General features: G+C 36.8%; 1 protein-coding gene across 1 annotated transcript; it reads right to left on the reverse strand.

Moving 5' to 3' along the window:
- Positions 1 to 25: 25 nt before the first annotated feature.
- Positions 26 to 24037, reverse strand: syn1 (synapsin I). The gene is made up of 12 exons (XM_066644188.1): positions 23309 to 24037; positions 21508 to 21565; positions 20947 to 21038; positions 20621 to 20777; positions 20256 to 20345; positions 18714 to 18776; positions 16658 to 16800; positions 6279 to 6353; positions 6051 to 6153; positions 5802 to 5933; positions 4887 to 4968; positions 26 to 4804 (listed from the first exon to the last, which is right to left on the reverse strand). The coding sequence occupies exons 1-12, from the start codon at positions 23611 to 23613 to the stop codon at positions 4194 to 4196; spliced, it is 1911 nt and encodes a 636-aa protein (XP_066500285.1). The 5' UTR covers positions 23614 to 24037; the 3' UTR covers positions 26 to 4193.
- Positions 24038 to 25782: the final 1745 nt, after the last annotated feature.

Raw genomic sequence — 25782 nt, forward strand, 5'->3', positions numbered from 1 at the left:
AAAGGGAAAATATATATCAGACAGATATGCTTTATTCAGTATGTGCAGGGTCAGCAGTCATTTCACACAATATTCAAGCCACAATAACAATATACCAAACATTAATTAATTAATTTCTCTTCACTTTCATAGTACATTATTCACTTTTGTACACTTGCAGGCATTGATAGACATTGTTTCGTCACACAGTATAGCATAAAACGATTTCAATAAATATACTTTAAAAACACAGTAACATACATTAATATGCACTCAGAGACAATTGAAAGAAAAAGTAATAATAACCAAAATGAATGTAACAAAATACTAGCATGTGTTGAGGGCTATTATGTTCATTCACAGTATTTAAAAATATCAAATTTAAACCAGTTTCCTCACTTCAATTAAGTTCTGATAAATGTATTATTAAATGCACATCAAAGCCACAATGGCACTCGCTTACTCTTGTTTGTAGACCATGTAACAAAATCACATGTTCCCAAACACAATCCCATCAGTTTATTTGGCCAGACTGCATCAAACTCACAAAAAACATCTTTACATATTTTTATACATAATAAAGTTGTGTGCAAAATAATGGCAATGGGTAAGTGCTGCAAATGATTTTAAACAGTGCTTTCCCCAAACAGCATGATATAAATAATAAAAAAAGCCACTACAACTTAAATCAAATCCTTGTAACCGGACTTATTGGGTAACTGATTCTCATTTAAAATATTCACAAACTATTATAATGAACAAAATCAGAAAATAAAATGCATTTTCTATATTTTGTAAGTTACATACGGTACAACTACTATTTGGTTTTTGACAAATTACAATACAACATTTACACAGATGCATCACTGGCACAAGGGGTCACAACAACACAACAGGCAAGTGCCAGAAGCAGGAAAGAGGATAAGGAAACAGGCTAAATTTATGGCCTCACCTAATGTATTGCCTTTAAAAACATTGTTGAAATGTTTTAACCTATGGAAGACATGGCAGTCCCCTTCCAATCTACTGTTTTAGTTACAGGATCCAGGAAAAATTGAAGATTCTATACTGATTGGGAAAGAAAAAGGGGACATATTAACAGTTATTTATTTTACTATCTAACTTATACAATTCATTTTTGTTTTATTGTTTTTGTCTGCATGGACATTCATTGCATTAATGGCATCCTTGGCTTTTGCATTCTGTAGCCCCACAATGGATTACTTTTAAAGCACCTGGACAATATCTAATCACAAAAATTGTTACATTCTGTGGTACCACCAAGTAAATATATACATGCCTCTTCACTTCTTTATGACTGTCAACTCTTGAATTGGAAGACGGGATCATAGACAATTTAACGTATCACTCTGCAGGACATCCCTGAGATGTATGCACTTAAAAGAAACTGAAGAGTTTCTAATTTTATAAGGCATGATTTAGGGTTTAAAGTTGGTATATCATTTATTGTATATTTCAGGTGAAGAGAAAATAGGAAAGCAACTACATCTTGGCAACAAAAGCTAATCACTACTGACTACACCAACTTTATTTGTGCAGAACGACACAAAAACTACAAAAGCGCAATCATGAAGGACTGCTTTATTGGACTACATTTCCCTTGACTTACATGCGGTTTCAATGATATAGCTAGTGGCTAGTGCTCAAAGTGGCAAGCTTAATTGAACACGTGACAAAAACTTGTCCATACTGATGAAATTCTTATTCTAATGTTACCACTGTATGACACTGGGAAACTAACTGTGCTCAGGCATGTCAGAATATTCAACAAAATATTTGATAACATTTTATGTTTTAATTAGTTTTTAATTATTTCCTGTAATTAGAAGTGGCAGGAAGTGATGTCCATTGTAAAAACGCTAAACATTGCTAAAATGTCTGGCTAATTTTATTTTTCACTTGCCAAAAAATATAGTTAAATCAATAGGGCTAAGATTAAAAAAAACATAATCCAAATAGTTGCGGACATTAAGATCAGTTGGTTGTTAATATGGAGCTATATGAGTTGCCATAGCAGTGATTGCTTTTATACCTGCCAGTATGTAATGCCTATGCACACCAATATACTTTAAAAAAAAAAAAAAAAAAAAAAAAAAAATCATGACATTATTAGAAAGAGAATGGGTGTCATGAACAATGAAGATCACTTTTAAGGAGCCTTGTGGTATGTAAGTATAAACAGATCTGTGGTACATCTATATAAACAAACCACCAGAGGCGATCATACAAAATAATAATAATAATAATAATAAAAAGAATAATTCTCATTATTGAATTATGGTTTTGGTGCATTCCTTTTAAAAAGGAAGAATTTTTTCTAGTGCATTTTTGCACATTGATTTAGGTATCTGGATTGCCTACCAACAAATTTTTTTTAACAAGCCAGAGTTTTTCATGGATGCACAAGTCAGAAAAAAATGGGACAAAATGAGCTGTTGTGTTTTCCTCCACGTGCAACACTTGTTAATGTATGCAAATGTGGAGACTTTACAATGAGTATCCCTAAACACTGCACCAGACAAGCGTTCATGTTAGAGCTCAAAGGCAGGGTTAAACTGTGTAAACCAGATATAAGAGGACCAAGCAGAAAATGAGAGGAAAGGAATAAAACAGCAAAACTGGCTAACCATAACTCTAAATCTAACAAAAGAGAACCAAAAAAAGAGAGGGCCTGAAGCCTACTTGGAATCACTGGGTGCAAGATGGGAACACACCATGGGGGAGGCGCCTATGGACAATTTTGAGCAGCCAATCCGCCTACCAACATGTGTTTTTAGACCATGAGAGGAAACCCACGCAGACACGGGGAGAACACACCAAACTCCTCAAAGACCCCAGGACCCTGGGCAACAACGACACTACCTGTAGCGCCACTGTTCCCCCTAGAGAAAACTTCAGCTTTTATATAAATTAACTATAATTTTTTTTTATATAATACAATAATGTTGTATTTAAAATATTTTTTTATGTCCAAACATCAGTTATACTGAGCTGCTGTGTTCAGTTTTTTGGTACAGTACACTGACAAGCCGTTCTTTTAAAAATGGCCTTATAATGATTTATGAAGGCAGTGAATAATATGTTCAGTTGTGGCAATGCATATAAAATTTGTACATGCATAAGATGTACATAATAGATAAGTATATTGTTGGTCCTTTCTGTTTTCTACTTGTGAATTTGGGCATCATAGCCTATATCCATAACCTTTACTCATTCTTTGTCTGTAACTGCTTATCCAGTTCAGGAAACAAGGCTGTATTCTATTTTGTTGGATACTATGTAAACATACATACATTTAAACATACATTTGTTATAGAAGCTGTAAAAAAATTACCTGTTAATACATCCTCTACAGAGTAAATACATAACATTTTAATGGACATTTAATTTTTTTTGACAAAATGAACACATCATTAAACATAAAAATGTGTCTTTGTAGAGGGTGTATTTATTTTCTCTTAAAAATGTAACCTTTTTACAAACAAGTTTGCTATGAAGATCTCATTCAAGTAAAATTAAGGTGAAGGAGCTTTCTGACTATATTAGGGGCAAGAATTTTAAACATTACACACGTGAAAATATTCACATAATATATATTCACATAAAATAATTTTCACCAACATGAACTCTATGGGAACTACAGCATGTGCAAAGAAGGGTTGTGTATATTATCCCAAGAACACATTACCCACATTGAAACAGAGGTGACAGAATAAAGATGTAGGGATACTTCTCTGCAAATTGTATTGGGTTTTTATGCTATTGAAGAAAACATCAATGGGCTGATGTACATGATACTTTCAGCTCATTGGTCAAGAAATTTAAACTGCCAACAGAGACTAATGCTTTTTAAAATATTCAATCAACTGTTTATTGAAGAAATATTTTCTTTATACTTAATGCATATTTTGTATTTGCATATTCTATAATTCAAAGATATTACATGTAAAACTCTGTAAGAGATACTGGAGGTAAAAAGTGTCTGAATTTTGTCTCCCCTTTCTGCCTAAAGCTATTTTATAACTAAGTATCAGCATATTAATTTTGAATATACTACTATGCAATCTGCCACATATATTTTTAAAATATGAAAGTTTTTAAAATTGCCAACAGTTTAGGTTGTGTGGTAACATTCATGCATTCATGCAACAATTTACTTTAACACAGTATACCTATGCCATATATAGCCATTCTTACTTAAGCTGTGGGGATTCACTCATGGCTGGGTGATCAGGGCTGGGCTTCTGTGGAGGATGTGGTTTCTGCTGCAATGGTGGTCGCACTCCCCCAGGTCCCCCCTGTCCCTGTGCGAAGGGTCGTGGCTGCTGGGTGGTGGGAGGTTTAGGACCACCATGCTCCTGCTGTTGCTGAGGTCCTCTTGGCTGTTGGCTTTGCTGAGGGCCTCCTTGGGTGGGCTGCCGAATTGACTGAGCCTGCCTTGCTTGTGGAGTCTTCTGGGAGTGACCAACTGAAGGTTTTGGCCCCTGTGCCCCAGGCTGAGGCTTCTGTTCCTGCTGTTGCTGTTGAATGGGTGTTTGCTGAGGTTTCTGACCATACACACTAGGGCCATGCTGAGTTGAGCCCTTGGATGTAGGAAGCCTCTGTTGGCCTGGGGCCCCTTGGCCCACTGGACGATGCTGGGAAGCATTGGCTTGCTTGGGCTGCTGAGAAGGAAGATTTTGCACATTAGAGCTAGTCACAGGCTGGGTCTGGGAGGGAGGCTGTCCCTGGGGAGAGGGACGCTGCTGGAGAATAGATCCTTGGTGGGGAGAAGTAGTATCAGTTGGAGCCTGCTGTGGTCCACCTGAGAAGATAATGAATAAATGAAGAAAAAAAAGTAATAAAAGAGCACCTTGATTTGTTAAAGCTAAGTTGTAGTTTCCTACCTTGTGGAGGGAGGCGTTGTTGAGCTTGGGGAACTTTGGGCTGAGTGATAGGCTGAGGTGAGACAACTTTTTGCGCTGAAGCCTATCAGAGCAAGTAAAGTAAGGGGTACCAAAAAATTATGAAAGAATAGAAAGAATAAACAATTAAATCCTTTTCAGTATACTGTATAGTATATGCAAACAAAAAGACATTCAAGTTTACTGAAAATACAGAATAAGCATTATGTATCATTAGAATAGGGGTAATTAAACATAAATTATCCAGTTTCTTTATAATAACAAAAATGTAAGTGATGAAACCTTACAAATGCAGAATTACAAAGAAAAGCCTGTTTCACCAGGAGAGTCTTTCTTGGGGAAAAAATGAATGTTTGTGAGAAGCACATTTATACCATATTACTCCAAAACAAATGGCTGTAGTTCTCCTGGAATCTAACCTGCCATTGCCTGACAATAAGGCCCATATTTAGAGAGATGTACTATCAGAACTTAATAGTGTGGTACCTAGTTACATTTGTTTCCATAATTGGTATATCTATCCCAGGGTTTGACCTTACTCTGTGTTGTTACTTTTGCAGACATTTTTAAGTAATTTATATTAAGGTTTAACCTTGTTGAAACGTTGAGAAAAGTTGTATAATAACGCATTGTTTTCTATGAATTCTGATGCTAGAGATATTCTTGTTCTTTGGCCATGTTCACTTAGACACCTGGCTGCATTGTGAATGTAACAGTTCACATATTTGCTACGTGGTACGTATTGGGTACTAAAAGGTACTACGAGTTTTTTTCTCGTATTGTAACCTTATTGCACAATGTGTCTGTTTTGCAATATATGGTAAAATGATTCTTAATGTATGTCATATTAAAGGATCAGAAGCGATCAGGCTAAGGGAAATAAATGTGTGTGTTAACCTGAGAGCGAACTGGAGAGGGAGATGAGTTGCGTGGGACTGTCTGGTTCATTTTGGACAGAACCAGGTCAGCTATCAGAGCTCGATCTTCTTCCTGCTGATCCCCAATCAGAGGCAAAGAACATCCCACCACCTGACATACAAACATTCACCCATGCCCACACAAAGATAATGTAGAAATCTTAATAATGCAACAGAAAGTACTTGTTTCTATCTAAAGAGTTGAGTTGTCTTGCGTGTGAGGCTTCACCTCAATGATGTAGTCTCGCCCATCTTTGCCATGTAACGCCTCAACCGCACACATATCGAGACCTCCAAAAACCTCAGAGCACCAGTCTACCCACTTGCGATACCTACAGAAGAATATATATAGCACATGTTCCTTTCACTATGCAATCACTACAAAATGGCTGAAATAACACTAGAATTCTGAAGAAGCCTAAATTAAAAAATTGAGCTTTCAGCAGGGAACTCTCACCTGTCAGACATGGCTACCTGTTCCAACATTGCTGACCCTGTGTTGGTCTTCCAGTTTCCAGATATAGATGTCCTCCTGATCAACCAGAGAGCATGTGTCATCTGCCAAGTTCACTGACAAACTCAAGCAATGATTTTTTTAGATTTGCTTGCAGACGTTTGGGATTTCCGGAAAATTTATACATTTTATTTGAAATGGAAAAAAATACAAACTGCAGCAAATTATTTAGGAAATGAAAAAAAGGATAACACACTCCCAAACATTAATGAACAGCAATAACTTAATGTGCTCCAAAAAGAACAACATCCTGTAAACACAAGCATCATTCTCTGCCTGTTCCTGTGCCCAACACACTTGCCCCACTCAGCTAGACACACCTGCTGAGAAGCCTGCTGAAAGAGCTCTAGTTATAGGGAATACTGATGTACTTCATGTAAAAATAGCTTCCCTTTAGGGACACCAGTAGATTTCAGGTGTATGCCAGGCCGCAGATGTTCATAACCCAGCTAACCCTGGGTTTTTTTTAGTGTATTTATTCACATAGGAACCAATTATTTTTATCTGCTGCAGTCAGACAGTGCTAAGTGTACTAAAATGTATGACAGAGTAGTATATTAATAAGAATAATAAAGAAGAGGTTCACAAATCAGCTCATTTGGTGTCAAATGTTGTAAAATTTTTAGGACTCCCACCCAGTGACACTGTGCCAAAATCTACATAAGGTATTGGTTGTTAAAATCTTTATCAGATTTTGTAATATATAACAATCATAACTTGTTTTAAATGTTTTAAATAAGAGCAGCATGTCCTATGCGCTGCATGTGCCACAGTGGGGCCGTGTGTGTGCAGTACAATGCTCCACCTCCCTACAGGGAAACTCCATGAGTAAGAGAAAACATGTATGTAATACTAGCAGGCTTGCCTACCATGACTTTTAAAGAAAGTATATGGAAAGGGGAGGAAATTGAATATAAAAAAGTAAAATTTTAAACAATAATATCAACAATAATAATATTATAACTGTTAATAATATTAATAAAAAATATAATAATTCTTATTTTAATTTGTATAGCACCGTTCATAAATAAATCCAGCTCGAATGGTTTTACAGACTTTCCCCAAGACAAAATTATAAAATGTAAGTGTAAACAGTTTAAGAACTGAGAGAAACTACGTCTTTCATCATACACCTCCCCTCACACCTCTTGTTCTAGCTTATTTCCTTGACCATCACCCTTATCACACCTACCCCTCCTCTCACCCCTATTCTTCCTCCTATCCCTCCCGATTTCCATTTTCTCTAACCTTTTCCCCCTTCTTCTGTCTTACACGTTCTTCATCACCCTCATTCTACATACCCCTCCTCTCACTCCTCTTCTTCCTCCAATTCCCCTCCCCCACTTCTCCAATGTATATAAGGCCCTCCTAAAATATTTGGTGTTAGACTGGATCGGAATCAGACTGAATCGAGATCAGACTGGATCGGGAACAGACTGAGAACTGGTGACAAACTGATGACAAAGCTGTGCTCGTGCTTTTCTGCATGCACGTGAAGGAAACCTCTGAACCTCCAGTTTCTAAATTTCAGATCATCCTGAGATAGACTGAGATCATCCAGCTATACTCATACATGGTCCTGTGTACGTGTAAATAAACTCCAGTCTCCTGACTCTTCAATGCCGAATTTCTAACAACTAAAATAATAATTTGAAATGAAAGTGAAAGTAGGATAAAATGAAAATAAAGTGTTTAAAGTAAATAATAAAAATAAGAAAATATATGGACAAAACTATTGGGATATGCCTCAATCATTTAATTCAGCCCCATTACACACGGGTAGAAAATCAAGCACCCAGCCAAGCAGTCTGTCTCTACAAATATTTGTGAAAGAGTGAGTCATTATAAACACCTTACTGAAAGTGGAGGGATAATGCTATTGCAATGTTTTAGTTGAAATGAAGACTAATTAATCATTTATTAAACAACAGTTATTCTGGTCATGCATTCTGATTGGTTGATAAGCATTCTAAAGAGTGCTTTATTTCACAATAAAAGCACAGGTTTTCCACAACCACTGTATAATTTCGCTGAGCCGTTGCTAACAACTCTCTACACTGCAGCTTCCCTCATCACTTTTTTCACTGCTATATTAGCTTCAGTTCATGTTTCACATCAATAAACTGTCTTTGGTTTACTTTGAGAATTCTAATACTGATAAAAACAACATGCCAAAATACCCACTCACTGTTAGAAACAAGTTTAACTTGAAATAAATGGAGACTGAGGGCAGTGACTGGCACTAAAGACCATTTGATTCAACACAAATACATAAGACATTAATTAAATGGCTTGAGATGAAGCCAGAATACAAAAACAAGAAAAACAAAGACAATAAGAAAATAGATACCAGTGGAGAGAAAGCCCATCTGAGATTCATATGCCGTAACCATCCTTAGCGCTCGTGAGGAGTTTTTAGCAGCATATTCAGGGCATTAGTGATATACAGATTGATACAGATATAGCAATACCTCCAATACTAGATTTTATGCTCTAAAATCTTTAGATTTGATTCTCAAATCAAAATATTGATACGTTTGATACTTTAGTCATTTGAGGTATGGTGTATCATTAACAGAAACACAGTGGAAAGTAACTAAACTATTGAGATTTTGTCTATATGATACGCGGTTTGTAGGAACTTCTTTTCCTTCCACCTGGGTAAGTGCGTAATGTGTAAGCACAGTGGCAATCAGTCACTCAGTCTGGAGACGGACATAATGGCAGAGCATAAACAGAGTACTGTGTGGAGCTATTTCAGCTCTGTCTCTCTTCAGACTCTGGCGGTGTCCTTCGGTGCTGCAGGCACGCACTATCCAGGTACAGAGGGAGAAAACATGGAGCATTAAGCAGCGCTAAGCACTGTTGCTGTTAGAGTTGTTCAAATGGCTATGAAATAAATAACAAAATAAATAAATGCTTCAACAAATAGCTGCATGATGATCTTACTGAGATGATTTCACATAAGCCTAGATTTATTCAGGTAAAGTTTCCTAAAGAATTAATCATTTAAAGTGAATTACATAGACTAGGTTTAATTTGTTTTCTAGAATAAAGTTCTTGAAACGAAATTAAAAATTTTATATCCTGTAGAGGACAGTAACCTGAGTGGTCCGATGGTGGACCAGCAGTGTTCTACAGTCAGTAGTGCAAACCTTTTACGCCAGTGGACCGATATATGATTGCTGTCTGGGATATTAGGTGTATTTGCACAAAGTATCGGTATGGATTGGTATTGTTGCTACCAGCCTAAATCACTGCCCATTCACTACATAGTGCACTAAATGACTGTGGGTTTAGAACCGAGCAAAAATGTGTAAAATTAAGTCATGCAGCCATGGTTAAATATGGATGTTAGCTATATTAGAAGTATAATGCATTATGACTTGTTACATCTTATGGTGCACACCAGACTAGATAGAGACTGTCTTGGGAAGAAGCAAGTTTATCTGGATTAGTTTACTGAGCAAATTAGCGGTCTGGGTAGTTTACTCAGCAGGTTAGCGATACTGTAGCGGTGAAGTCTGATCCAGTGTGAGTGGTGAGGGCAGTGCAGGGTTTGTTACTGTGATGTAGCAACAAACTACTTGTTGAGGAACTATAATTTAGCGGAGGGCTTTACTAATTTCATAAATATTTTTGACACCACTGTGATGGAATTTGTTTATTGAAATGATTCATAAAATAAAAGGGATTGTTAATTTCATCTATATCAGCAAAAGCCATATATGCTTGTGTGACTGATGTTGTTTTGCCTTCTTGAACACACTGAAGGCAGCAGGCTTGTGTGTATGTGTGTCAGATAACTGTGCGCTGGCACATCTTGACCTTCAGTTCCCTTCCTCTCCGTACTGAGCTGAGATAACTGAAGCTAGTTTAAATGGTGTGGAAGGGGACTCTGGGAGCAGAATGCATCAGAACATCACAGATAGTTAGAAACAGAGTGAGCACCTGCGTAATGTAACTTTGTTCATGGTCATATGAGACAATAGAATGATAGTTGTTGTATAATTAGGGAGGGGCTAGCGTTATATCTTTTTGAGAAACTGTTCCAGGGGAGAAGAGAATAGAAGTGTCTATGCATTGCATTTCCTTATTCCAATAAATGTTTGTTACTCACTTTGAAACCGACAGACTCGGTTTTTCATTTCTGTCACAATTTTCCACCACACCACTTTCACAGTTCCATATTTCACGATTTATTTACTGAACTTTTGTATAAAAGCAATAATTAGCTTAAATATACCAAGATATTTTTGGACATTTGTATGCTTCCACCTTTGTGGGGACAGTTTGTTGAAGGCCCCCCAAATGCTGATTCCAGCATTACTGTGCCTCAGTACAAAAAAAGCAGTCCTGATTGAATGACAAACACACTACCAATCTTTAAATCCCGACTGAAAACCTACCTCTTCATGCAAGCTTTTGGTTGATCATCTATTACAGGTTATTGTTTCTCTACTTGTGTTATGGTTGCTTTTACAAATTACATATTTTCTGTATTAAACTTGTCTTTTATTACCTCCATTATTGTTTCCTGTTATTATGCTTCTAATCTGTTTCAGCTTGTTGGTCACCATCCATCAGACTGCATATTCTCAACTCATCTCATACTCTCTTTCATTGCTGTATACTCTCGTCTGGCCACTTGACTGCTTTTTACATGTCATTTCCTGTTTTCTCATTATCAGACTAATCACTTTTCATGTCTTTCACATGCATCAAGATGACTTGCTCATGCTACGCTTACTTTAATTTTGAATACATTGTTGCATTTTTCAAAGTTCAATCTCAGGATTTTAACTTTCCATTTTAGTGTTTTTTTTTTCAAATAAACAAAACATTTGACTGTAATTTAGTTCCATAAGTACCCCCTATGGTCTGCCTTTAACATCCAGGCGTCAACCTAAATGATGCCTACCTGGAATATACCAGTACAGATTACAGGTATAACAATACACCAGTGGCTTACCATCAATATATAAACAATGCCCTGTTTCTTTTTCAGATTATTTATTCATATATATATTCTGGTTAAAAAAAATATGGTGCTTGCATTAAGTCAGCATTTCTCAAAGTGTGGTTTTGCAGGTGGAGTGCAAGGAATCTGAAGAAATGAGCATTTTTGTGTCTGTCTTTATTAACCCTTGGACCCCACGTCCCGCAGCTTGCAGGCTAAAAGCACAACTTATATTCTCAGCTTTATAACTCATGAATACCACAAGGTATCGGTGTGTTCCACATATCATTAGAAAAAGCAGATCCTAACGTTTCGAAAAATAGCACTCATTGCGACGAGATGGGTGTAATCTGGTGTGAAAAAAACTAAAAAACAAGCAGATCCTTCAAAATGTATTTTTTTTCTGCTATTATAACTTGAAGAAGTCAACCCTGGCTGTCTCTGGGCAGAAAAAAACCGAGTCATTCAGCAAAAACAAACATGCATTTTCTTTTATTTTTAATTTATTTATGTTTCAAAGATTTTGTATGTGGTTTCACATCAAATAACTTTGGATGTGATCCAAATATAAATAAAAAGCTTAAATAATTTTGTGTGTATTCTAAATAAATAAGTCATATTTTTAAAAAGATTATTATAATAATTGTTACTATTATAAGCAGCTGAGTAAATTGCCAGTGTACCAAAATAATTTTTATTACTTGGGATATTGTTCATATTGGCCAAAATGCTCAAAAGCTTGCCTGCTGTGACTGTCATAGTTTTATCAGTCACACATCCTAGAGCTTAGAATATCAAGAAATATAAGTCCCTCTGATGCTATTAATTTGGTTTGTCACAGTATTATGCCACGTAATAAGTAATAAATCATCAAAAATTATTTCAACTAACAGACACCACAAACTAACAATTTCAGCAAAGATATCTGAAGTTTGAACATGTTTTGAAGGCTGTTCATTTAGAAATATGTAACAGGCACTTGATAAATTGATGACAACATGGCCAATTTCAAGAAAATATCAAATATCAGCTGGCATTTAAACCTCAAGTTATTACATGTTTGAGTAGCAAAGAGTCTTTCTTTATAAAAGAAAACATATTATAGACATAGCCATATTCTATGTCAAAAATAATAGTTTAAATGCAACTGAAAGAGGCACTGAAAAAATATGGAATAACCAAAGGGTTTTAGAGCTTAATGCCTTTCTGTTTTGCCAATAAATCTTACGCACTCATAAAAGATTCATTAATAGCCTTTAAACATGTTAAAAGAACATTTGATAGGAGACTTGCCTGGATCCATATTGCGAAAAATAAGAATTGATGCTGGCATGTTAAATGCGAGTGCACCACATTGGCACAGCAGGTAGTGTCTTCTCCTCTCATGTTCAAAAAACACATGTTGGTAGTTAGATTGGCTACTCTAGTGTCCATGGGGTGGGAATTGTGTGTGTGCCTCTCCCAGCGAAGGACTGCCGCCCCCTCAAGGGTGTGTTCCTGCCTTATGCCCAGTGATTCCGGATAGGCTCCTGACCCACCACGACCCTGATTTGGATAAGCGGTTACAGACAATGAATTGCAGCAGTACAATATGTACAACAGGGCAGTGTATAACGTTTATGACTTGAGTGTGGCAGCATCAAGCATGCAACCCTGTTTTGAAAAGATGTGTAGTGCAAAACATTTGTTCACCTGCCCATTGGTGTCAGAACTGCAAGGGGATGGGGGGGGGTGGCATGTCCCCCACAAAATTATATAAATAAAATATGATTACATTATTATTATGCCCTGGAGAAAAAAAATGCTTTTTTCACACACATTTGTTTTGAAAATGCACCACAGAGATTAACATGTTTTGGGAGCAAGACAGACAAGGTGGGTCTTTTCAGCTTTTGTTACGGTACCTGTTTAAAAATAAAGCTGCTCCAATACTAAGCTTCACTGGCCTCCGATTCACCAGCAGAATCTGGTTTATAAACTTAGTTTTTACCAGCTTAAGGTCAGTAATGAGAGCACAAAAGATAACAATGACGGCTAATTTACAGTTATAAAAGCGGGTTACATAGCATACTGTTAGGGCAGTGGTGTCCATACTTTTTCAAAAGGTATTATTTATAACAATGTATTCAAAACATGAAACACACACATTTACAAAATAGTTTGTATTTAACTATTAAATTTCATTTTAGAGCAGTTAGTGCCGGATATCAAAAGAGTGTAAAACCTAAACATTCACTGCAACTGCTTACCGTCTTGAAATCCGTCAGTTTTTCAATCCGTTTTTTTTTTTTTTTTTTTTTTTTTTGTGGTAGCCATCACCAAATGTGAATAACTTTGCTGGCCATGAGAAACACCGTGGCGCAATATCCTATACATTAGCACACTGCTGCCACCGTCAGGTGAAAAAAAATTGACAAGGGCCCGTGGGCCACAAATGATGCATGTGATGCCGAGGGCCAATTAAAATCTTACAGCGGGGCGCAGTTGGCCCGGGGGCCGGACTTTGGGCACCCCTGTTAGGGTAACAGAGGAGGATCTGAGAGTTAGTTAACGTTAATACATTAATATTAGCTGTGTTCTGGTTGTGAGAAAGCTCTCTAAACATGCAGCAAGTTATATATAGTGTGTAAAGTTACATAGCATGTTGTTTGGAAAACAGCCTCACTCTCTAACGTTAATATTGACTAAAAACTGTTCCACATAATTATAAAAATGTAGTATTTTACTGCCTTATCTACATAGGAATCTACTTATAGCTATCTAATATTTTGGGTGTGGGTTGGGCTTTGACTCAGCAAACATGCCCCCTTACCCAATATCAAACTCACTTCTATGCCCTTGAACCTGCCTTTGTTCATTTTCGCACAGATTGAAAAGTGAGAAACTGAAGCACAATTTACGTAGGCCACTTTTCTGTGTTTTTAAACACTGATGTTAAATGTTGTATCTACTGTTATAATGTTAAGCTACTGATAATGTTAAGCTATTTTTTGGGGGTGACATGGGACAGGTGGGGCACAAATTCTTCTGAAGTGGGGAATAATAGAAAAGGTTTGAGAACCACTGCATTTAGTAATGTTAAACATGTGAACATTAAAATGTAATCTTGTCAGATCCTGTCATAATCAGACAAAATCCCCATGTAAATGAGTTGCCTAAATATAATTTAAGTACAAAGTTTATTTTTTTTTCCATTTGTTATAAAACAGGACAAGCTTTCCATGATAATATACTGTCCTGAACTACCAGACGGTTATATATAAATTTATCTCACTGTCGTAACGGGACAGCTATGTACAGGGGAGACTCTGTGATAGTAGTTCCGTAAAGTTTACCAAGATGAAAGACTCAAGTGCAGATAAGAATGCTTTGCACAAGGTGGGAATCTAACCGGGGTCGTTTGGGTCCAAATGCAGTGAGTGTACCAGTGTACTATGTAGGAGGTAGTGGTTATTGTGACAGTACGTTTTAAACCTAGAGAGGAGACAAACTCCAAAAACAATATAAATAATTATTGGGAAGGAAAATCAAAGGGAACAAACTGGGATGACAAAAGATGAAAAGTAGTACAGAAAGAATAAACCTCAAACCAAAAAATAAAGTTCTGAACGGGAATCGTTCGCCCGCGAGTAACAATTAATATGAGAAGCCGCTAACAAACCCGTTGCGCCACCAGGAACCTTACAGTCGCTTTCACAACAAAAGGAGGAAAGAGAGCCCAATAAAGGCGAGAGAAAAAGAGTAGAACTTGGAACAAAATGTATTTATTTTTTTAAACGACAAAAGAGAAAGCAAGGCAGTGAGACCAAGGTCCCAACAGGAAAATTCTCTCCAGACTGCTGCATAAACGAGAAAAGGGGCTTGTGAAATTATTTAACTCAAAGGGTAGCGAATTCAAAAGGAACCAGAAAAACGCCTTTTGGGGGAAAATACCAAATTACCGGCGTGGTCTGTTTCCGTACAAACTCAAAACCACGCACTGAGGAAAGCAGCGCGGAGGTCTTATGAACTGTCAGCACCAGCTGTTCTCACTTGGGCTGATTACTAGGCATCCTGGAGCGTAGTCCCCCTCTGGAGGTGGGATGACCACGGTGCAGGCGGTCCCTTACAACTGTGCCAAGTTGAGGGCTTTTTCCCTAATTTTTTCAACATGTTTTTAATGTCAACGCAATATGTAATGGAGGTCCACAGCCTCATTTAAAACGAAGATAAACTATTGAGAAAGTCAGATTTCTCCAGTTAAATGCTGTATTCAGTTTATTGATGTTTACATTTCCTGGGAGACATGGGAGGTTAAACTCTGGCTAATATTCATATTTTTGAGATCTGAATTTAAAAGATTTGAATGTATGTATCAACAAATTATTCTTTTTGGAGCATGTTATCTTTTAGATTTTATTTCTTTACAGCCAGTTATCCTTTTTGAACTGTGAGATTGTTGCAGTGTATTATACATTTTGGAATGGGTTAAAACAGTTTGGAGTGCATAAGGTCATTGCCATGTGAATTTTCTGTTTGAAGTATGCTAGATATTCTCAGCCACTGATTAGGACTTTTCAGACATTTCACAGATTGTCAATCTGTGATCATCTTCTAATTTTATTCTTATTCTCAGCAATCACAAGCTCCACTATGCAGCTGAGGTTCGAGGGTATCAAAGCCAACACAACCAGAAATTTTGCAGTAGACAACCTACACTTTCACAGACCTGTAATTCCCCATGTGCTGAGGTCCACAATTACAGAAATGCATCTTTGCACAAATCAGTTTCCATGACATCCAATGCTGCCTTTACTGAATTCACTGTAACATAATAGATTGCAACTTCACTCCATCAATTGCAATATTGTAATAAATAGTCTGTGTACATATCTTGCATGTTCAAGAACATACATGTCAGATATGTGTAATTCTGTTAACATGAAAATTAAACTAACTGATGCCTACAAATCAAATGAGGTACTTTCAGTCACCTTTTTTATTACAAAATGTGAATATATAGACAAAGTTTGGAATACTAAGAAAACTGTCAAATAGAACGTCTAATATAATGGCAAGAAAGACAAAGCAAATGAATGGTAGTACACCATTCTACTGTGCTCGACTACATATATATTTGTTATTGTAAGGGGGGGGGGGGGACCTACAACGTCATTACAATTAATTGGAATGATTGGAATATGCCAAATCATATCTAGATAAGTCAGAGGCATCTGTCCTAAACTTAGGCAAACTTGATTTTGGGAACTTTAGAAATTGGAAGGCAAAATATTTCCTGCCAGTAACATAGTTGGTATCAAAAATGATTTGCCAGACAAGCTTAATTTTCCACTTACAGAGGTAAAACAACAGTTGGACTTACATATAGGCTTTGTAATTGTCTCCAATCTTTTGGATACGGACATCATACTTGGCATCAATGAAAGGCTCAGAAGTAGCATAAGTCTTAGTCAGGGCCACAACACTGGCAATATCCTGGAAATCATACTGATTGTCCACTTTGACCTGAAATGAATGTTTCATAAGCTTGTAATATAAAAAAATGTGTAAACAGCTATTTATTACAGTTTTTCTCAGTCACTTTGGAGCATTTCTCAAATCAGAATTAAATTTCTCCAAATTACTTGCTCAAACTCTACATCATCTAGTTACAGGGGTTGGACAATGAAACTGAAACACTTGGTTTTAGACCACAATAATTTATTAGTATGGTGTAGGGCCTCCAATACAGTGTCAATTCATCTTGGGAATGACATATACAAGTCCTGCACAGTGGTCAGAGGGATTTTTTTAAGGAATTCTTGCAGGATAGTGGCCAGGTCACTATGTGATGCTGGTGGAGGAAATCATTTCCTGACTCGATCCTCCAAAACACCCCAAAGTGGCTCAATAATATTTAGATCTGGTGACTGTGCAGGCCATGGGAGCTGTTCAACTTCACGTTCATGTTCATCAAACCAATCTTTGACCAGTCTTGGTGTGTGTATTGGTGAATTGTCATCCTAATACATGGCACCGCCTTCAGGATACAATGTTTGAACCATTGGATGCACATGGTCTTACTGGTGCAATGTGCAATTAATGAAGATTGGCCACCAGGCTGGTCCAATTTAGCCATGACACCTCCCACACTAAAATGACAGGTGTTTCAGTTTCATTGTCTAACCTCTGTACATGTGCACCTCATATAAGCTGTTACTCATTCATTATGGACAAACAGCATATTCATCCATCCATTCATTATCTGTAACCGCTTATCCACCCTTAATCCAGAAAGATTCCAGTGTAATTCCCTGTGTGTGCCCTATATGTACACCGGTGCCTAAAGCGTGTTACTCTTGTTTATATTTCTGATTTGCCAGATTTTATCCATTTGTGCTAAACAGTCTTTCTTTCATCAATCATTCTTTTATATCTCATAATGACACTGTCTGTCATTGACCTACAGTACAAACAGTAAAAAGTATGAATCTTGTCCAGTCTCTTTCAATCAATGTCCTACATACATCCATCCATCCATTATCTGTAACCGCTTATCCACCCTTAATCCAGAAAGATTCCAGTGTAATTCCCTGTGTGTGCCCTATATGTACACCGGTGCCTAAAGCGTGTTACTCTTGTTTATATTTCTGATTTGCCAGATTTTATCCATTTGTGCTAAACAGTCTTTCTTTCATCAATCATTCTTTTATATCTCATAATGACACTGTCTGTCATTGACCTACAGTACAAACAGTAAAAAGTATGAATCTTGTCCAGTCTCTTTCAATCAATGTCCTACATACATCCATCCATCCATTATCTGTAACCGCTTATCCAGTTTAGGGTCGCGGGGGGTCCAGAGCCTACCTGGAATCATCGGGCGCAAGGCGGGAATTCTCCTACATACAATAATGTCTAAATTTGCACTCTTTATATGCACCCCACAGTAAAAGTGCAGCCCAGTGCATTTTCATTGTCATCAAAACATTCAGAAAACACTTACAGTGCTAATGATATACTGACAATGTAGCTAAATATTTTTACTGTCTCATTCGTAATCAATGACAGAATATCTAGTCATTCTGATAACACTGACATATTCATTGACATAAATACTTCAATCTGGAACATGAACTAAAGATTTTGAGCAAGTTATAAACATTTGGCAGCAATCCACCCTGTGGTGGTGTTTGTATGAAATGTTTTGAGAAATGCACATAATGTTGTGCAAATATATATGATGATTTGAGAAATGGTATAAAGTGACTGAGGAAAAACTGTAATACATTTTAAAATTAATAATTAACTTTATACTCTTTAGACAATTTTATCATGAATGAAATTACTACTTAAAACAGAATTACTAAATTATTTTTCCTATATTCCTATAGTCTATATTCACAGGATTAAATAGAAAATGAATGATCCAATCCTACCTTTCCCATGCCAGAGTGAGCATGACCCATCTTCACCACTACAGGGAAGCCAGGGGTGGTGATCTGTCATCAGTAGACAAGCATGCTGTTTGGTGTGAACAGCCTCTATCAAAAAGGCTGCATTGTGCCTGCCCCACCCCAAACAATGCTTACCACACTGAAAATTACCCAACATTTATATGCAGAAATTTGAAAACCTGCATTAGGTTAACACTTCCCAGCAAGAACTAAACTTTTTGTTTTGCACGTTTTAATCCACAATTTCTACTTTATAATGAAACACACTGAAAAACAATGAAGCATTTATAATAATTAGCTGACGTGGCTGATTTGAACTCTTGCCGTTTTCCTCCAGTGCATTAATATGGTATTGCATTAGCAGCAGCTTGTAAAGAGGCAATGGCTGGCTTCACATGTCCCATAGGAACCCTATGCTTGCCTTAACCCTGCCAGGTTGGTAGCATTTTGTTTTATTGTGGGAGCACTAGCTGTCAGGATGGAATTTGTGTCAAAAAAAAATCATATATACTGTATACACACAAATTAAAAAATAAGTAATTTTGTTTGATCATATCAGTCTTTTTGGATAACACAATTAATTGCAATAGTTTTATTTGCTCATACTTGACTTTATAATTAAAGCACTGATTTTAAACCAGGAAAATCTATATTTTAGACATGACAAGTCAACATGAGATTTATCAGAATTAAATGATAAATGTCTGTATTTTAGGAGCACAAGTGTAAGCACAATGATAAGCACACTGACTCATTACAGCACACAGGAACAACAGCAATTTTACTCCTACATACAGTTACACTACAAAAACATTAAGACATTCTCAGTTACTGTTTGTATTATATTTTGCAGTGAGCTCCATTTAGTATGAATGTACCTTTAATCCAAAAAGTATTAAATAAATTAAATGAAGAGAAAGAGATTGCAGTTTCTATGCTATTACCTGCTGACTTTTTACTACCTGCACCTTTGACAAGTGAATGTATATGTATCCAAACTGCAAGAATTGCCTTTAAAAGACAGTTATATTAATTTACATACTACATTTTTAACACTCTAATTTAGTAATGATTATTTGTTGATCTGTTATTAAAAACAGGCTAAATTCGGGTCACATGAGAGATTTAGCATCTTTGAATTTAGGCTCCTTATGGACCCAAGTCACAAACAACAAAAGAATATGTTATGTTCATATGATGAATTCCAATTTAGACAAAGCATGGCTCATTATAAAATGGTTCAGCATGTTTTTATCTACAGCACAGACTCTGATCTTTTAGTAGCTTCAGTGGTGTATCTCTAGCTTCTGTTCACTTCTATGAATCGTTCACCATGACAAACTATGAAAATGTGTTAAAAAGTGCTATGGAGTACAGATTTAGAATATCATCTGTCCAAATGCTGTCCCAATAACATGCAATGGTGTGCTGGTTCTGTTTATATGCTCCAGCAGGACTTAAATATAAGTCAATGCATATAAAGAACAAGAAAACAAAAAGAAAAACAGATGGTGCCATGCTCACCATTTCCCTGTGGTTAGGGTAGTAAACCTGCTCAATCAGTGGGAACTCCTCAGGACCCAGTTGCTTGTACAATCTGGACATTTGTGCAAACTGCAACAGATATTAAAGCTCACAGGTTTATAATCTCATACATGACAGTTTGGATGATATGAAAATGTGCCATTATGGCCATAAGACTATAAAAAGAATCATATTTTATTATGGTATGTCTTTCAAATATTTGGAAATAATAAATTAATAGATTTCATACATAAACTTCCACCACAAGGTTTTAATAAATTCATTTATTACATAAACTCATCAGGACAAAGTAAAATGACAGTGACACTGATTAATATTAGATCATATTTGACAGTGGAGCTTACCACCCATGGCTTGTCACAGAAGTTGTACACTGAGTGGAGAGAGTTTACACTTGGGATACCAGCATACTGAAGACCAATTACTATGTTCCTGTGATCTCCATTCTTGGCCATACTGAAAGCATGCTGCCGCACCAGTAAAAAATCTGGTTTGAAACATCTGGAGAGAATATAAATATACATAAGAACAGTGGTTAAATAATTTAAAAATAATGTTCTGTCCTTTATTATCCTGTATCTTACTATAGCAAATAGTGTAATATTATTCTTGAATAAATTAATAACTTAGTTAAATAAGTTAAACAGCACTACAAACTGATGAAACCTACTTTGTGACCTTGTTACCACCACGGATAGCTTCTATGCCCACACTGTAGCTCCCAGTTGCATGAGCTACCAGATTTATCTCAGAGAAGTCAGCCTTGAAAAAAATACCAGTAACAAAACACAGGATTAATATTTATAATAAGTACATATAAGTTTATAAAATTAACTTTAAACTATGTCCTGATATGCTTGATTACCAATCTCCTTATTTATAAACCCAGAGGATGTTCATTGATGCTAATTGTGCTTTTTTTTATTTTCTTAACTTGTTATTCAAATAAAACGTACATATTAATATAAAACAGCTAAAAATATATATTAATATGTAGGGTAAAAATAATGTATATTTAGGAATATGACAAAATTACATTGGAGGTGAATAAATAGTAGCAGTTGTTATATTCTTCAGTTTAGATACATGTTTATGGGTATGTGAAATGGTAAATTGGACAGCTCTTACAACAATACTGAAATTGCCATATAGAAAAATCTCTATTATTTAAATGTTTTATCTATTTAAAAATTTTATGACATTCAACGATTTCAGTGTAAAAATTTCCCACCTGTTCCACTTTGAGGTCAAATTCACCATGAACCTTCTTGCCTCTAAAAACCTTGACCCTAATGGAGGGAAATAATAGAACTAAATCAGAACACTGCACAAATGGTAGGAGTCATACAGAAAATCTCAAGTAGGATGTATACAAAAGAAAATTTAAATAACTATTTACTATGGTGCAAGGTTTTACATGGATTTTATTTAAAACCTTTTTCCTATTAGTAGTAAAGCAACGCAAATATAATTGTCATAAGCACTACACACTACAAACAAAATATTTATATGTGAATAAGATTCCAGTATAACTGCAATATACTATATTTATGTAGCAGTAGACCTTTCCAAAGGACATTTTGGACAAAGGTCTTCATAAGGACTTTGAATGTCACTGTTCAATATCACAAAAATCCAATCATATTAAAGTAACTATATTCATTCATTCATTATCTGTAACCGCTTATCCAGTTCAGGGTTGCAGTGGGTCCAGAGCCTACCTGGAATCATTGGGCGCAAGGCGGGAATACACCCTGGAGAGGGCGCCAGTCCTTCACAGGGCAACACACACACACACACATTCACTCACACCTACAGACACTTGAGTCACCAATCCATCTACCAACGTGTGTTTTTGGACTGTGTAGGAAACCTGAGCACCCGGAGGAAACCCATGCATACACGGGGGAGAACACACCAAACTCCTCACAGAGAGTCACCTGGAGTGGGAGTCGAACCCACAACCTCCAGGTCCCTGGAGCTGTGCGACTGCGACACCGTGACGCCCATATTTATATTCATTAATATTAATTTTAATATTAAAAGTTATATGCTGTTATCTATAAAGATAAAAAACAGATGGTTCGGTGCTTTCATGTAAGCACAAGACTTTTCATCAGAAACATTTTTTTTTTTTTAAGAAGAAAGCCATTTCGAAGTAATACGCACAAAACTGCAAGCCAGGTTTGCCAAAGGACATGAAAACAAGCCTGATAAATATTGGCAGTACATCCTCTGGTCAGATGAAATTAAAATAAATTTGTTTGGATCAGATGTGTTTCTACATGTATGGCCAGGACCATGACAGTGGTTCACCAAATATACACCTTATTTTCAGTATTCCGATGAGCTTGGACAATAACTACCCATGTTTATTATTATATAAATGAAGTGTTAGTGATTATTATCAATAATAAAACATATTAACATTATATTTATTATATTAATTTAATTTATCATTACACTTTTATATTTCATATTTAATAATTATTTCTTAATAAACAATAACATTTATTATGTTATTATTATTATTATTATTATTATTATTCAGGGCGGGGGGGAGGACAACAAGTGCAGTACCACTAATATAGTCTATATAAAAGTTTGCTGCAATTTCTTTTAATGAACCCTTAAGTATAATTTACAAAATTCAGCGTTGAAGAACTGTTAATTTGCTTTAAGCATTTTCCTTTAGTAGAATGAAAGTTGTATTGCAACAAATCATTTTTTTTACAATTTAACAATGCCTCAGTTATGCTAAGGGATGAGAAGAGGCGAGATGCCCATGAGTCACGACTAAAGATATTAGACCACTGATAGGTTTAACCGTGAATGACCAGAGATAGCCCAAATAAGCCCTATAAGATTGTATCTGTATTACCTGGATATCAATGCAGTTTATTTTATAAAACACTTCGTGAATCAACGTGATACTCAACACATTTGAGCAAACTGAAGCTCTTTCATCGGACATATGTCCTCCTCATTATGATGAAATACATAGAATAATATTTTCAGTGTTCAGATCTTACCAATCTGTCTGCTGATCGTCAATGACTAACAGTATTTTTGTATGTGTTGCACTTGCTCTTTCCGTAGCCTCATTAAACGTGGCTGCCGCGGCAGCGGTGGTCTGTTTCACAGCATTGGAAATAGAGGAGAAAAAGCCGGCCCCGCTTGACTGGCTGGGAGTTGGCCGCCTCTCCTGCGCTCCGGGCGGCACCCCTTGTCCGGGGTTTTGCTGGGGAGGGTCGGGCCGCTGAAGGTCAGTCATATAGCCATTTGGCAAGTTGGACATAAAATTACTATCCGATAGTCGACGTCGCAGGTAATTCATGGTGAAGATTAAAGATGAGGTGACTGGAGCGTTGGATTTATATGCAGGAGAGAATCCTCGACTCCTCAGGTATTCCGAACGATATGTATCCAGCTACTTTCCCAAGGAAAATCAGTTAAGTTAACTGCTCTTTATCTTATGCTAAGGTAACGTACGTTGTTGCTTTAAGTTTAGAAATAAGCTATTTAGGGTTCCATACAGCAATCATCGACGTGGTTGCAAAAGCGAAGGTGTCACGTTATTCCCTGTAGCATGAATAAAACACAGCGGGCGTTGTATGAAGCACAGCCAGTGTCTGATTTCTTGGTTCTCTCAGCTTAATTTCAAACATTACGAGTTTATCTCTATGATATGAAGATGCAGAGCTAAATCTGAGGACTAAGATGAAACGTGGGGATTTCTTCCTGTCGTCTTCTGACCACAATGTCTGTGATTTGGGTTCATGTAAGAGAAGGTGCGGTTCGAATATGCAGCCTAGTGCATCACGCCTGCTGCCCAGTCCGTCCCTTCATAATCCACGCAGGGTTTTTCTTTTTTCCGCGTCATTTTCATCACCACATTCTCCTGTAATACAGCAAAAATCATGCAGTGTTCAGCAAGATAAATTCATGATGGATTTATTTTTACTATTATTATTTTACTCCTCTAAATCTAAATAATTGTTTATATATACCAAACGAATGTGTATCTAAATGTTGCATATAAAACAAAGGCAAATTCAGTTTTACTGTTCAGTCCTACTGTCTTACCAGATTTTATGATATGTGAGCTTATATGACTAATCGGGAATTGCTGCTATGTGGAATAACCAATGACCTAAAACAACACTTAAATTGATATGAAAATAAGCAAAATGGCTGTGTTTGAATTTACAAACCGGATTCCAAAAAAGTTGGGACACTAAACCAATTGTGAATAAAAACTGAATGCAATGATGTGGCAGTGCCAACATCTAATATTTTATTCAGAATAGAACACAAATCACAGATCAAAACTGAGAGAATGCATCATTTTAAGGGAAAAGTGTTGTTTCAAAATTTCATGGCATCAACAAATCCCAAAGAAGTTGGGACAAGGCCATTTTTTACCACTGTGTGGCATCCCCCCTTCTTCTTACAACACTCAACAGACGTCTGGGGACAGAAGAGACCAGTTTCTCAAGTTTAGAAATAGGAATGCTCTCCCATTCATGTCTAATACAGGCTTCTAACTGTTCAATCGTCTTGGGCCTTCTTTGTCGCACCTTCCTCTTTACGATGCACCAGATGTTCTCTATAGGTGAAAGATCTGGACTGCAGGCTGGCCATTTCAGTACCCGGATCTTCTCCTACGTAGTCATGATGTTATTGCTGCAGAATGTGGTCTGGCATTATCTTGTTGAAAAATGCAGGGTCTTCCCTGAAAGAGATGACATCTAGATGGGAGCATTTGTTGATCTAGAACCTGAACATAGTTCTCTGCATTAATGGTGCCGTTCCAGACATGCAAGCTGCCCATGCCACAAACACTCATGCAACCCCATACCATCAGTGATGCAGGCTTCTGAACAGAGCGTTGAAAACAACTTGGGTTATCCTTGTCCACTCTGGTCCGGATGACATGGCGTCCCAGTGTTCCATAAAGAACTTCAAATCGTGACTCATCTGACCACAGAACAGTCTTCCATTTTGCCACACTCCATTTTAAAAGACCCCTGGCCCAGTGCAAACGTCTGAGCTTGTGGAGCTTGCTTAGATGTGCTCTTGCTCTTTGCACCGTAGAGTTTCAGCTGGCAACGGCAGATGGCACAGTGGATTGTGTTCACTGACAATGCTTTCTGGAAGTATTCCTGAGCCCATTCTGTTATTTCCTTGACAGTGGCGTTCCTGTTTGAGGTGCAGTGATGTTTAAGGGCCCGGAGATCATGAGCATTCAGTAGAGTTTTACGGCCTTGACCCTTACGTACAGCAATTGTTCCAGATTCCCTGAATCTTTTGATGATGTTATGCACAGTTGATGATGATAACTTAAAAGTCTTTGCTATTTTACACTAGGTAACACCATTCTGGTATTGCTGCACTATCTTTCTGCGCAACAATGGTGGAATTGGTGATCCTCTTACCATCTTGGCTTCAGAGAGACACTGACACTCTAAGAAGCTCTTCTTACACCCAATCATGTTGTCAATTG

This window comes from Hoplias malabaricus, chromosome 14 (assembly GCF_029633855.1).
Source record: "Hoplias malabaricus isolate fHopMal1 chromosome 14, fHopMal1.hap1, whole genome shotgun sequence".
NCBI classification, from domain to species: Eukaryota; Metazoa; Chordata; class Actinopteri; order Characiformes; family Erythrinidae; genus Hoplias; species Hoplias malabaricus.

Excerpts from the sequence above, each read along its gene's own strand:
- syn1 (XM_066644188.1), bottom strand. The coding sequence starts at position 23,613 with ATGAATTACCTGCGACGTCGACTATCGGATAGTAATTTTATGTCCAAC. Across the intron at positions 5,934-6,050 it reads GGCGAGACTACATCATTGAG|GTGGTGGGATGTTCTTTGCC; the intron begins GTGAAGCCTCAC and ends TTTGTATGTCAG. Across the intron at positions 4,969-5,801 it reads CCTCTCCAGTTCGCTCTCAG|GCTTCAGCGCAAAAAGTTGT; the intron begins GTTAACACACAC and ends TTGCTCTGATAG.